We start from the raw sequence: 15,100 nt of genomic DNA on the forward strand, positions 1-15,100 counted from the left end.
AAAACCAAAATCATTTTAATAAATGTACAAAATATGCATGTATATTTTGCATAAAGGATTTTTAAAAGCAATAAAAAAATGCAAAAAAAAAAAAATAGTGATATTATTTGAAATAAAGAAAAACTGTGCATATGTAAACATGGACCTTTGTTCACCTATGATGTAGTGATCTGACCCTGAAGAAATTATCTAGGTTATTAATAGCTTTATGCATAGGGTTGGAGACATTCTCCAACAGTGATTATGTTTTTTTCCAAATGTTTTTGGGTGTTATGCCAAAATGTGTGTAACCTAAAGAAAAATTTAACATCTTGGCTGGCACCGACCTAACCACATATGGTCTCAAACTATGTTATTTAAATGCATCATGCATTTATTTAAAAATAAAACTTATCGTCTCTGTAGTCAGAAGTGAAAATTTGAAAATAGTTATTTCCTTTGAATTTTTTTAAGTATGTAAATTAGAGGTGGTATAGAGATATAAAATGCTAAAATTTTATACCAAGATATATTAAAAGCCCGACAAATATGAATGGGAAAGTGACATTTCTCTTACACAGAACATGCTTGAGGTAACCTACTATATGATGAAATGGCTTGCCATACATTCCCAAATGAATCACCAAGGTGAGCAACTCAGCGAGCAGGTTTACACGATGTGCTTTCATCAATATGGTCACAGTCAAGTTTCTTTTCTTCAACATTCTTACCGTGTTGAGTAAATCATACATTTAGATGACTGATACCGAAAGTAGTTAATAAGTTGCACATAAAGTGTAATAAAATGTCACAATAAATACCAGTAGAGATACAAAAAACGAACTAGAAAGAAACATTACACACCAATGAGGGTAATGAATAGAGATTGCTCTGGAATATGCAGTACCTGATTTTCCTAATAACAGATTAAATATCACGTGTTACACTTTAAGTTGCCATTCCATTTCAAAACAGTTTTAAAACATGTGAAACTTTGTCAGCAAAAGAACTGATCACAATTTGTTTTTTACATATTTATATTGTTCAATGGAGACTAAATGGAGCATGTCACTAAAGTAATCTTAAAATTAAAACTTTTTGGCATCTGTGCAAGTACATAAGTGTAAATACAGTTTGGAGGTTGTACATCAGACAATGACTATGAGAAAGCTCACAAGATGTATTATTGCTTTATGATAAATATGAATTTTATGTTTTCTGGGGTTACAATTTGTGTAAACATCTGAAGAAAATACATTCCACTTAATTAGCATAAAAACATTGGAGGAGTAACATTTTTATGCTACTGCCATTATTGGAATTTGATATTCCACGTGGAAGATCAAAAATGATCCGAGAGAATAATCATGGTGGCTCAGAGGTGAAAAACATTAAATACACAAGGAGAGAAACTGTTGATACATTTTAAAAGTATCCTTTCAACTGAGCAATTAAACGAAAGCAAGGGCTTGGCTTTAGAGTGTTATTTCAGTCGGCCTTTTGAACAAGCTTATTTTTTTCTGTCCAGTTTGCTTATCTGGGTTTTACAGTTATAACCCTAATCGGCAACAAGACGGAAGTAAAAAGGATTAAATGCTTGGAGAGGTACTCCATCCAGGTCAGCATTTGGTCCCTTCAGCCTTGATAGTCAAGTAGATTTGCAACAAATTAGAAAGTCAAAAAGTTCAGTAATGCAATCCACAAACAGAAACTTGTGAAAATAAACGTTAATCTTAATTACAACTAAAACCCAAAAACATGTCACCTTAGTGAGTACAGCATCATGTACATTAGTATTTGTGTCAGTTTTGCATGACTTACTGCATCAACATTATGAGAATGAACGCCTGCCGTGTCCAGGATGCCCACACTGCCTCAGTATTGGCCTTTTGTAGTTTCCCTTCTGAAAGGGTCAGTGACCAACACTCAGCAGTCTGTATACAAACTGGGTCAGTTTGGCCATTGAGATGACATTTGTTGTGCACTGGTGCAAATATAGATCAACTTTATTCAAATTTGACTTTGGATTGAGTTCCTAAGACTATTTCAGTACAATTAGATGCACTTGTATTTAAATGCATTTAGGGATATCTTGTCAATCCCACAAAGCAAGCAAAAGTTCACATTAGAAAATACAAGGATTTCCATTTAAAAAAAAAAAAACAGACCAAAGTAAGTTAGTAGAAAATGCATCTTCAACATTTATTTTCCAGATGAAAGTATTTCGTTTTCAATTTCTTGCAAGCCGTCTGACCTCAAACACTTTTATTCAGTAGTCGAGTAATCAGCAGAGGATGACACGGCAGAAATCAGTGGCAGTAAACCCAATCCATGATGGTCTGAAAAGTTCTGGCAGAACCCTGGTCAGATGTTTGTTGGTGCGGGTAGAAAGCCTGCATGGCGAGGTAGACAGGTTGATGCTGCTGCTGACTTGATGGAGCTGGGTGTGAAGAAGTCATCGCTGGAGGATGAAGAAATGCAGGTATGGAAACCTGCTTGGGAACATATACGGGAGTGCAACAGGGTGTTGGTATACAAGCTTTTCAGGAGGAGGTGGGTCAGTGGAGGCCACTGGAGCAGGAGCATTTTGTAACTGGGAAAGATGACTGAAAGGATACAACATGGGGATCTGGAAGACCTGAGGATGGAGATGCTGTGGTTTGGGTTCTGCATTGGCCACAGTTTGTTCCTGTGGAGATTGTGGGTATTTAGAAAACGGTGCAAAGGGATACTGAAGCAGCGCTGGAAACTCTGGCTGCAGGGAAGGCTTCCCTGCAGCCAGTTGTGTGGTCACAACAGCCTCTGCGCTTGTTGCAGGAAGTGGTGTGGGGGTTGTTGGCAGAAAAACTCCAGGCATCATGGGGAATTCTTGGAAAAGTGGAACTGGATACCGAGACAGTGGTGTCTGAGGTGACCGGAGTTGACTTGTGTGTGCATTTCCATCTCTATGTGGATGCACTGGTGATTCATATCCAGGAAACAAATAGAAGTTGGGCAATAAAGGAGGGCTCTGATTTTCAGGCATCTTCTGGTTTTCAGAGAAGTCTGCAGCAACATAGGAAAACGGCAACGGAGCCACAAGCCCAGGATTGTGTGTCGACTGCGTTTCTAGGAACTGCGAAAATACTGGCAATTGAGGGAGCTGAAGTTGCAGGGCTTCGTTGCCGTCAGTAGAGGGTGCAGCTCTTCCTGTGCTGAGGTCAGAGTTTGGTACTGGAGGACAAGATGCTGCCAGTTCAAAATCTGCCCACTGAAGAGAGAGTAAATACTCCCCATCCTGCAACACAAGACACAATCAGAAGAGAATCTATAGCTCAGTTTCCATGATTGACCACAAGAGGGCCTCATCATACCTTGACCTCTACACACAAGTCTTGGTTGTAAGGTGCGATGAGCGTCAGTTCACTAAAAGACTCATTAAAAGTCAGCCTGCAGCTGCTGCATGCCGATGACAAAGGCTGCCATGTCCCAGACGCTGCAACAGGTTTAACACAAGAAATTTAGCCAAATGCGTTTTAATAGCTAAGATGATTCATCTAGATGCACAGAACTAATGTCCATTACTGGTAACATTTAACCTCCATCCTGAAAAATTAAAATGAGTAAAATAAAGGCTACAGAGTGCTTTGCAAAATACCGTAAACTTTTCACATTGCAACCAGAGTGGAAGGCACTGGGATTTTATACGACAAATCAATACAAACATCTGATTGGATAAATGTCAGTATTAAACATTTTCAAGTCTTCGCATAAACCAAATTTGTGAAAAATCTTTTTAACCTCGTTTGCATAACCTTTGTTTTTAGAAAGAGCAATTACTGATTGTCCAGAGACAGATGAAAAATCTACAATTATGACGCATTTACAAAAATATCAATATGCATTTTCAGGATCGGGCTGCCTTCAGCTTCTTGCATCCTCCCACCAGCTCTAACCAGTCCTCAATTGCTGTCATGTGGTAATATATTACATAAAGTACACTGAAGTTTGTGGTTGCAACATGAAAATATTCAAAAAGTTACAACCATTTTTGCAAATCACTGCTATAAACACAACATGCCTTTTACTTTGAGTTCATTTGCTGGAACACCGCGAATCGTCACCACCATCTTGTCTGGAAAGCAGAAAATGGAGGGCAGTGGCAACATATCAGGGCAGGACATGGTCATCGGTTCGCCCCATAATCGCAGTGGTAAGGAATATTGATCCCCCTGTGGAAAGGAAGCCCGAGGCAAGGTTGACCTTATTTTTATGATGTTAAAACAAAATCTGGCCCGGCGAAGAATAAAACTTCTACCTGCTTGTTAACATGACAGCCCTGATAGGAGGCCGCATACTGCACATCTCTGCGGGATCGCTTCACAAAAAAGCCACATGTAGAGGGCATCTGGGACAGAGGAGTAAGAGGCTCCTCACCTGTTTGAAATTCAAAGATGATGTTAATCTTCTCTTTGCAAACTGAACAGCAGTTCTGACTCTACAAAATAAAAAAGGGCCCAACCGCTGTCGATGAGAAAATGATGAGTTCCTCTCCGTTTGACAGAGAGGGTCATCTGGTTGCTGCCGCAATGCACCGATGGAGCCAGGCGCTTCAGCTTTGCAGAGTGCAACGCTAAAACACAAGTAAAGATTAAACCAAAGACTTCTGCCCAAAGTAGATTTGCTATAGTTATACACTCAAGTGTCATTATTCATTTAATTAAAAAGCAGGGAAGCAGTCAAATAGCTAAAAGGCAAACAGTTCCAAAAAAAAAAAAGTACAAAATATTTCCACGTTACTATTAGTTCTGCTAAATTCTTCAAATGCAGGCCTATAAATCTAGAAAATATTTACATTAACTTTGTAAAAGACTAAGCGATATTCTGTATATGCTAAAAAAAATAAATAAAATACAGAATGCGCTGATTGTGAAATTCTCTGCAGCTCATTAGCAGCCATTTGCATTGCGTTTCCAAAGTTACAGGAGATCAGTAACACCAACGGGATCAAATAAATGTTTCATTTTAAGAAATAAAAAGACAAATCCCTTAATAATTGTAACAGCCAATACACAATGTCAAAGCCATCTAACTAAACTAGTTGGTAAGGAACAGTGTTGGAGTCTTACTAAAACACATTTTTTGCAGAATAAAAACATTTGCCTATTATTTTATCCAGTTTATGGTACAAACTGTGGCTGAAGGCTTCTGTTTGGTCATTTATTCACACAGTTTGCAATATATAACTGAAGCTTTTGAGACATTTGACCGACATCAAGGCATGTTTGTTTAGCTCATTTTACATGAATGCTGTATAAAAAATGTGCAGCAGACTGTAGTGTTAGGTCAGACTACAAAAGGCCTGATTTAATATCCCAGTCGGTTACCGACATTTTGTCAAATGCCCTGGCTTCCTCAAGTTAATTTTCATCATGATGGACACATGAGGCTTTTCTGGTACAATATGCATTATTAAAAAAATTAATCACGACAAAAAAATATATATTTAGTGGTACTTTAGTCCATAAAATTCCTTTTGAGGGAATGGCAACTCAATTGAAAAGATGCTTGCATCAAAAACGAGACATTTGGCATCATAAAGTATAAATTTGCTCTGCCATGGTTAATTTACATGATGTTCTCAGCATTAATTTATTTTACCCCGATGGTGAAAGATTAAAAAACGCTTTTTTTCATAATAAATTATCACATAAGTCTCTACACGATTGAAAGCATGCCATGTGACGTACCAACACAACTCCTTAAATATGCAAGAATATACTTATATGCTAATAAAACTCACCTTTGGTGGAATTAAAGTCTCCCTTTTGGTCATATGTGAAGGTCAGTGAACCAGGTTCACCTTTCCGACCAGACCCCACCCGGCTGAGGTGATGACTGCCTGGGACTGCTGCAGGTCTTTCCTCCTCCGCTTCACCAGAGAGTCCAGCACACACAGTGCAGGACCTCAGGACGATGGTCAATGCAAAATACGACAAAATACTCCTCAAAGGCATCACAACTCTTCAGACTGTACAGCTTGTAAAAACTGCAGCTAATCGTCAGGAACTCCGTGGCGTCCAACGACCGAACATATACTGTACCTGAAATGAATTAACCAATCAGGCAGCGGTACGTCACAAAGCACACCTGTCTGTATTGCAGTGCTGTGATGACGATCACGACTAAGATATTGTGTAGTAAAAAAATAAACATAAAATGTTGTTGAATTTTAAGAAATAACATTTAAAAAGAGAGAGAGTTGTTTAAGATTCAACCTAAACATGATGTATGTTTGTGATTTTTGCAGTTACTTTGTTATGTTATGAAGATATTTTGAAATGATATACAGAGTTATATTATATTATATTATATTATATTATATTATATTATATTATTATTGATAGTTTGGCTAACTTTAAATGAAATCAATCAATCAATCAAATGAATTTATCATCAATTTATTGAACACATAAAAACATTAGATAGTGTTTGTCTGGGATCTTTAACAGACTAGCATGTAAAAACAGAGACACACAAAAGATCAAACATATAAAATAAAAACAATAATGTTTTATAATAATATCCAACAGACCCATTTACAGAGGGAATGAACTTCTCTGTTTCTCAGTTTCCTCTGCATGGTTTTCTTTTGCCGTCATGCTGCAGCTGAGCTACCACTCCAGTTTCTGCAGGTCACAGCCTGAGCACAACACTCTTTAGCAGCAGTAGCAGAAGTATTTAAGAGAGCTAACAGCATTAAAATCTTCACAGTATTGCAGAGAAAACTACAACAAACATTGCTTCCTATATTAGCATTCTCAAAATATGAGCTGTGGTTGAATGATCCTCTTCTTCATTTTACTCATGAACAAGCAGGTTGTTTTCACCTAACTCAGGCCTTGGTTTGTTTGACATCTTCCCTACACTTTTGTTCAATATTCCTATGGATGAGGAATATATTACTATTGTGGTTTCATCTGCAAATGTAAATGATCAGGTTTAACTCTTTTGGGGTACACAGTTGTGTTGACATCAATAACCTGAGAACACAACTTTGCGAGAGCCCAGTGGGATGAAGGTGAAAATGTTTTTTTCCAAGGTCGACTGACTTTGTGTCAGAACTGTTAAAGTTCATTTAAGGCATCATTTACTTTTGTTTCTTTTGTGCATTTTAAAATCAATCAACCAAACAAAATGTTAAAAATGTACAGTTTACTAAAAATCCCACTTATGAAAATTACAGATGAATCCTATTTTTAATAACATAGTTTTTTAATATGTGAAACAATGAATACATTTTGCTTTATGAAGACTCGCTGTATTAGTCCTAACATTTTCTCTTCTGCACCAACCTCTCCATGAGTTTTACTGGTTGAAGAGCCACGTCAATGAAATTTCTCCTTTGTCCCATGGAGTGGTAAAACAAATGAGACAGTGTGCAAACCATCTTGCTTATTTAAAATATTTAAAAACTATAAATAGCTTGTTTGAAGAAATGCTTGAGGATGAAAAGCAAAGGCCAAATGCTTTGAAATGTTAGCTGTGAGCCAGAGTCCCTGATAACACAAAGTGGCATCCTTTTGTTCTCAGAAAAACAAACAGATATCAAGAGCGTAATAAAAAAAATATATATATATATATATATATATATATATATATATATATATATATATATATATATATATAAAACTGATAGCCATTGAACGAGTTTGACATTATGTATTTAATTCATTTTTAATTCATTTTCTTTGCTTGCAAATACAACATAAAATCCTTCCAGCATTTATAACTAAACAAATCTGATACAAAATAGTGTAGAAATATGATGGACCTTAATAAAAAAAAACTCTTGTGTTCTACATAACATAAACTAAAACTGTAAAACTATGCAAAAAAAAAAAAACAGTCTGTCCATTTGTAGTTTGCTCTCCTTTCAGATTGTGTCCTAAAATAAAAACACACCAGAAAAGACTTAAGAGAATAAATCAAAAATCTATAGAAATATTGACGTTATAATTACAACTAAACTGGCCTTTCCTAGAAATTAGCAAAGTTTTCATTCAAAATTAGACCTTTACTTAATGCAGCATAACACTGTGAGTTTAAAAAAAAATAATTTAGCATTTTTAAAGACTCTATCCTAATGAGCCTAGAGATCGGTAACGTCGTCATCAGACCAGTCATTTTGGAGCATCACTCCTGTAAATTGTTCTCCCGTTGGTTCAGCAGCTGGAGATCCAGTCCTGCTATTAAAATCTGGTGTGGCATTTACTGACTGTGCTGGCTCCTTGGCCTGGAAATGGTCTAAAGATGGAGAAATGGACTCTGTGTCCACCATCCACCCGTATCCGACGTAGGCTGGGGGAAACGTGGTTGGTCCCCTCGCTCCATCTGTGCTCAAACTTTGAGTCCAAGAGGGAGGGGGAGGCGTGAAGACAGCCCCAGCTATGAGCTGCCCGTGGTAAAGGGCATTGTCAATGCTGAGCCTGAGGTTGATGGGAGACGGGGGTCGCATGTCGAACTCTATAAGTGAGAGGACACATTCTCGTTCTCCAACTTTCTGCCACAGCAGCGCAGTCTGAGAGTCAGAGCTGCTGATGCTAACAGGATCAGAACTGTAGTCCAGTTTAGAGGGAGCCTGCTTATCATCATGCAGTGCATTGTTGCTGATACCAGATCTAGACAGGCTATGCTTTGCAATATTGTTTGGCATTAAGTCTTCCAAGGATTTCTCTGATTTTCCCCTCAGGCCTCTTCGCATGCTAACCAAAACTCTTTGCCACCAGCTTTTCTTTACTTCCTTTTTAGAGATGTTATCTCTACCCTGTAAATCAACACCTCTTGCTTGGCCTTTAGATGGCGTCCAGAAGACCCAAGATCCAAGAAAAAGGACAGAGAATCCCCATGCTAATTCAAAAATCCTGGCCCAGAACTGACTGAGCCACCAACCCCAGCTAAAGTGCCTCCAGCTCCCCAGGAGCCCGTAGAGCCAAAGAACAGTGTATATCTGAATGGTGCAACAAAGCACACCAAGGAAGGCGCACACAGCCGTTACTCGCTTCCCGAGCCTCTCGGTCCTGTGAGAGGGAACCCACTGTGGGACAGCAGATCTGGAGAAATGTTGTGAGTGGGAGAGGGACTTGGTGAGGATTCCCAGGCAGAAAGGGATAGCCCAGCAAAGGGAGGCAGTCTGCAGCAAAAGAGGGAAAGCTGGGGGCAAGGTTGAAGAGTACAGATCAGCTAAAAGTAAGAAAGAGCAGTGCGATATACCGAGTACTCCAACCACCCATGGGGAGTGCAGCTTTGAAGGGAAAGATGTTACTTTTATCCCTCGGAGCGTGACAAGAGCGAGGACAACCTGCACCCACAGAAGAAGCTGCAGAGGAATATTATGTAGAGCTGCCAGTGCGGCATGAGGCAGGATCTGACGGGTACCGTAAGGATCGACGAGAAGGAGGGTTGTGCGTAGAGCACCTGCTACAGCAAGGAAACTATTAGAAAGCGTGAGGGCATCACAAAGGGTATGAGGAAGAGTGCACGCTCCAGCAATTCCCAAAAGCGCCAGAGCTGTTATCAACATGAAAAGGCTTGCAGATCCAAAGACATGCAGCTCCCAAGCAAATGCCAGAGTGCGGCTCATGTCATCCCACAGCAGGCTGGTGCCATTGAAGCTGTTAAAGATCGTGCAAGGCGAGACACCGAGCATGCATGGGCTCCCAGGTCCAGACAAGCTGGGATTATTCACGAAGGTAAACACACTGGTTTGGACTGGGATTCTGGAGTGGTCTTCACCTGAAAGAGAGAGATGTCTTATTTTTACACAAGAATTAGATAAAGAATAGTGGCCTTTCACAACCATGAGCTTGATTTGCATTCCAACTAGGGCTGCACCGATTACAGTTTTCTGGACGATCGCCGATTACCGTTCTTTAAAAAGCCTGACCTACTGATCTTTACCGATCAGTAGGTCCTTTCGGACCTACCGACTCCAATTTTGGCTGATTCATCTGAAATGTTGCTAAATATAGCAACAAAGTTGATGAGTTGGTAACAATAGGGTTACTATTGTTGACTGTGAACGTGAAGATGTGACCTGGTGGGCCAGTCTGTCAGTCAAACCTCTCTGACAGGAGAGCAGAAGAGGACAGTGGTTGATTTTCAGACCTTTGCTGAGGTAGATAATATTAGTGGATCAGCTTCACATGTAAGTATCAGTTGATCACCGATCTCCCAAAATTAAGGAAATCAATGCTGATAAATCAGTGCCAACAAATGCCTCACTCAAATTCAGCAGTGAGAATAATATTGTATTTAAGCTTTGCAGTTCAAAAGTGTATGAAGACAAGCAGCTTTAAGTAAACGGTGCTCCACCATTGGCTTTCTACACGTCTGATACAGCTGTGTACATAATTTGATCTCCAGCTAACTTATATCGACACAGATTTTCTTTTTCTTTTTTGAGCATGCCATAGTAAAACATTCAGTTTTCCATTTCTCGCCTGCAGTGCCACTGCTTTACCAAGTTTTGCCTTTTGCATTGTAACCGTTGCAACTTGGAGCCACCATGTTTATTGGACATGAGTAACTTTGCCACAAAATTTGGATAAATGTTATTCAAATCGCACCAATGAGGCAGTAATGAAGTTCAGATGAAACTGACATTAGGTTCCTCTGACGGCCACTTTAAAACATTAAACCACATGGTTTACACTGTATGTAAGCTTTTACATACAGTAAAAATCAAGATGTCTTAAGAACATATAATTATTCTGCCATTTAGCAAATTCTAATAATTTTGGTAATCTTAACGAATATAAAAAAACAAATTCAACTTGAGTCCATGTCAGATGGTGATGAAAAAGGTTATAACTTTCAACATACAGTTATTTACTAAATCAGAAAATCCATTCCAATTTGTTGGACTAAAAGTACCTCACATTTCTATATTAAAATGTTTTTTGGGGTTTTTTTTATTGGTCTGATGTAATATTTGAATCTTAAATCTCATGTTTTCATTGAAAATGCTTAAAATTGATCAGAAACCAAAGGTTTGAACTCATCAATCTGTGTGTAGTTAATCTATATAATGTGTTTTACTAAGTGACTGGGGTTACTGAAATAAATCAACTTTTAAGTAATATTTCAATTTACTGAATATGACTGTAAATATCTGGTTTTAACTGTACATTATGCTAGCCAAACATATTCTAGTAATCTGAAGGATTAAAATGAGATTATAATGTGTTTGAGTTTAAATCAAGTTTACCTTTCTGCAAGTCATCATCCAAAGGCTCGCCCTCAGAGATCACAGTGGAGCGTTCAGATCCTGGAACTGAGTCTTTGGTTTCGTCTGCTCCTTGGTTGTAGACACTTAGTGCTGGTCTTGTGGTTAATGTGATTCCAGTTCCTGAGTGGTTTTCATTGCTCAGCCGCTCAGACTCCTTTCGGACTGCAGTCTCCTCGTTGCTGAGCTCCAGTGAAGTCAGGATGTCAGCAGTCTGTCCGCTGCCCTCCACAAGGCTCTCTGAACCAAATGTATCTCCGCCGGCTACATTTTTCAGCCTGTCAGTGTTTCCGCATGTACTCTGAGCTGCTTCAACCGTATCAGAGGCGGCTAATGTGCCCAAAGTCTGAGTGAGACTTCCAGGTGAACAGAGAGATGCAGTTAGAGCGACGAAAAGAAAAGTTGAGAGACCCATTTTTGTTGATTTACAGCCACGGTCTGTGGAGACAAAGCAAAAAAGAATTGGGGATTAGTCATCACATCTTTAAGAGAATTTATTTTTGAAAGCATCCTTAATTAAAAGCATTTTTTCACGAGGAACAAGTGTTTTGCGGAATACTATTTAGGATAATTGCCAATGTGTTGACAGTAGAAAGATTTCAAAGGTTAAGACTCATTTAAACAGAGATCTCCAAGATGATCATGTGTTTTAATCCTGTAATTCCCTGAGTAATCCAAAGGGTTTACAATCCGCACAGCATCTGCAGACGGTTTGACCCAGCAAAAAAAAAAAAAAAAAAAAAAAAAAAAGGAGTAAACATAAAGGTTCACAGTATGACTCAGAACTATTTGTGCTGTTTGGTATAAATGTTGTGATGACACTTGCGTCTCTTGTGAAAAATGTGTAATAAAAGCTATAATGACTATGTCTGCTTTTACAACTTCTTACTGTAACATAATCAGGTACTTTGACTTTTAGATCCAACAGCAGTTGAGATTGCATTATAAATTTAAACACTTACAGTTTAGGTAGAATAAGATTAAATACTGAGTATCCAAAAGAAAAAAAAAGCTGAGATTATTGTCCATTCAATTTAGCATTTAATCATTTACAAAATAGTGTTTTGAAAGCAGAATCTGAAATAAAATATTTATTATTCACACATTTCAGTATTCAGCTGCAAGAACAAAATAACCTAAAAACAAAAACTACATGATAACTGCAGAGGTACCTGTTGCTCCTGCCAGTCCTCTGCCTTCCTCTTCGGGGTTTCAGTCGTTGTGCTCCATCTTTATTGCTGCAGGGCTTCTCATTGATTTCTACCGTGGAACATAAACGTCTCACTGAACACAGAAACTGAACAGAGGGTTTAGAGGCACGCTCGCAGACGTCTAACCTTTCAAGCCGATGTCTTAGTCCTCTTACTGCACCAGCTGCTTCCTTGGCCTTTTCCCGTCCAGGATGACCTGAATAGCTGCAGCTGCTTGTGAAATGTAAAAAAAAAAAAAAAAAAAAAGGTCTATGAAAATCAGCTGAAAAAGTTGCTTTTTCGTTTTTTGCAATATACAATTTATAGCTTTTTTCTTTCTTCTGGATTAATGAGAGCCTGCAAAAGCCTCACCTGACGTTTTACAACATTTGTTTGAAGGTAAATCCCTTTGCAAAGGGATTACTTTAAGATCCTTACAGTGGCACCGAGTCACATGAGGCGATGATGTGAAGCCAAGAAGACACGAGCACATGCTCAGTTTATGACAACTATTATTTAGACACAATACCATATTTCACACCTGGAATTAACTATGGACTGAGGATGGTCTGTGTGTTGTGTGATAAAACATAATTGCTAATTAATTGAGTGTCCTCTATCGTTGATATGAAAGCAGTTTGTTTTTTGTCCCAGTCACAAACTTTAATGTACTTTATTTGGATTTTATTTGGTAAACCAACACACAGAAGCACATTTTGAAAGCCAAATAATGCTAAGTTTTCAACATTTTTTGCAAATAAAAATATGAAACATGCAGCATGCATTTTCATTCAGGCCTGGTCCCCTGTGGTTTGTAGAACCACATTTTACTGCAATTTCAACAAATCTTTCAGGAGATGTCCTCATAGAGACTGAAATTTTGCCAGACCTTTTTGGCAACATAACTTACACTCAGTCAGACTGATCAGAGAGTAATTGATTACGTTATCTTTTGAGTCTCGTCACAGATTCTCAGTTGGATTTAGGTCTGAACTTTAACGGCGTCATTCTAACTCATGTTTTGATTTGTTTTCCATTGTAACTCCGACTGCATGTTCAGGATCATTGCTCTCCTGGAATGTAAACCTGGGTTAGAGTCTCAAGTAGTTTCAATTGAAATGCATGTATGATTGAAATGAAATTATTATGTTTTTGTAAAATGTCTTGATATAGCATGTATTGTGATTTGGTGCTTTACAAATAAACTAAATTGAATAGAATTGAATTAAAATCCAAATAAAATTGAGCAAAGTTTGGAGAATGAATACAGAAAGCTGCACTGTACATCAGAGATAGTAACTTACATTTACTTGAGTCCTTTTGGGGGGGAAAGGTGACTTTAAGAGTAGATTACTTTTTACTTTTAAATAAGTTATATTTTTTTATGAAATATCACTACTTTTACTTGAGTAAAATTTCTGGATACGTTACCCCCTGCAAGTAACTTAACTGGATGAAGAAGAAACATGTTTCAAAGAAATATACATGAGCTACTGACAGATCTTGTTGAAGTGAGTCTTCTCTTTTAAAACTGTTGACTCTGTTGTATCATATTTTTCTCTCTCCTTCTGTAAGATGTTCTGTTGTATGATGTTTTAATGTTTTCTGAACGTGACATTGATGAAAATGGGAATTTTTCTCCTCCATCGATACCCGGTTAAATAAAGTAAAAGTAAATATACAACCTTGTTATTATTATGCTGTTGTCTATATGCTGAGCTTGCCATGCCATTTGGAAATAATGCAAAATTGTTTAATCTGTTTACTGTTTGAATAAATAATGCATGCAATTATATTATCTACTGTAAATATTGGTTTGAAACTGATTTGATAAACTGTTTATTCTCAAAAAATGTTTTTTTTAATTCATTTCTATTGCTTTATGTTAAATTTTGGTATTTAAAACACTGGAATCTGCATATTATTTACTTTATCTTTTTGTTTGTTTGTTTGTTTTTTTACTTTATCTCTAGTAAAAATGTGTTGAAGTAATGCTGGGTTGTACGCTACCAACTTCTGCAATATTATATCCTACTATTACATCAACAGAGTCCTTGCAGTATCAGACGATCTGCGGAGAGGGCTGATTTTAACTCTTACCTGTCCAGGGAGTGACTGACTCTGCCCATTCAGAGGGCGCATCTATGTCGGTCCACCTTAAGAGCAGCACGGGGCAGTTTGTTGTGGAGCGAGCAGGGGGACGCCCTCAGTGGCACATGCCTGGCGCTTTAAGGCAGACTGGGGAAGTTAGATTTTGTTAAAGGTATACACATTCAAATATTTACCAGGCTTCACATTGGCTATTGAGGGAAGCACTTTAACAATAACGCGTTTTAAATGGGTCTGCAAATCAGTTTTTATTGGGTTTTGATCTATTTTATCACACGTCAGTTTAAGTAAACTTTACGAAACGAGGAGATTTGTAGATTTTGTAATGTAATTCTTTTCAGATGTTGTGTTACAGTATTTAGATGTGGATATGTTGCACTTTTCACTTCCAATTTATCTCACTGTGGTGATACAGACAGGTATAATTGTTTTAATACGCTGCATAAGATTTATTCATTATTCTTTTGGCGCCATCGTTTATTAAACCATTAAGAGGACTAGGTATTTGTGTCATGCTATATTTTGGCCACCATTAAGTTCTGGTTCCAGTCATAGA

At 37.9% G+C, this 15,100-nt stretch overlaps 2 protein-coding genes across 3 annotated transcripts; both read right to left on the reverse strand.

Annotated features, from left to right (window-relative positions):
* Positions 1-1,968: 1,968 nt before the first annotated feature.
* LOC106960312 (uncharacterized) lies at positions 1,969-6,055 on the reverse strand. Its single transcript, XM_015053352.1, has 6 exons — positions 5,762-6,055; positions 4,481-4,591; positions 4,277-4,395; positions 4,040-4,190; positions 3,333-3,454; positions 1,969-3,256 (listed from the first exon to the last, which is right to left on the reverse strand). The coding sequence occupies exons 1-6, from the start codon at positions 5,973-5,975 to the stop codon at positions 2,435-2,437; spliced, it is 1,539 nt and encodes a 512-aa protein (XP_014908838.1). The 5' UTR covers positions 5,976-6,055; the 3' UTR covers positions 1,969-2,434.
* A 1,600-nt stretch (positions 6,056-7,655) lies between these two features.
* Positions 7,656-12,985, reverse strand: LOC106960316 (proline-rich transmembrane protein 3). 2 transcript variants are annotated; one of them, XM_015053358.1, is made up of 3 exons: positions 12,418-12,985; positions 11,228-11,683; positions 7,656-9,753 (listed from the first exon to the last, which is right to left on the reverse strand). In XM_015053358.1, the coding sequence occupies exons 2-3, from the start codon at positions 11,658-11,660 to the stop codon at positions 8,111-8,113; spliced, it is 2,076 nt and encodes a 691-aa protein (XP_014908844.1). In that variant the 5' UTR covers positions 11,661-11,683; positions 12,418-12,985; the 3' UTR covers positions 7,656-8,110. The 2 variants fall into 2 exon arrangements, with proteins under 2 accessions (XP_014908844.1, XP_014908843.1); XM_015053357.1 differs by having other exon boundaries at positions 12,399-12,985.
* Between the last annotated feature and the right edge of the window lie 2,115 nt (positions 12,986-15,100).

The sequence above is a fragment of the Poecilia latipinna genome, unplaced genomic scaffold (assembly GCF_001443285.1).
Source record: "Poecilia latipinna isolate Pla-1442-1.1 unplaced genomic scaffold, P_latipinna-1.0 Scaffold1177, whole genome shotgun sequence".
In the NCBI taxonomy this organism is placed as follows: Eukaryota; Metazoa; Chordata; class Actinopteri; order Cyprinodontiformes; family Poeciliidae; genus Poecilia; species Poecilia latipinna.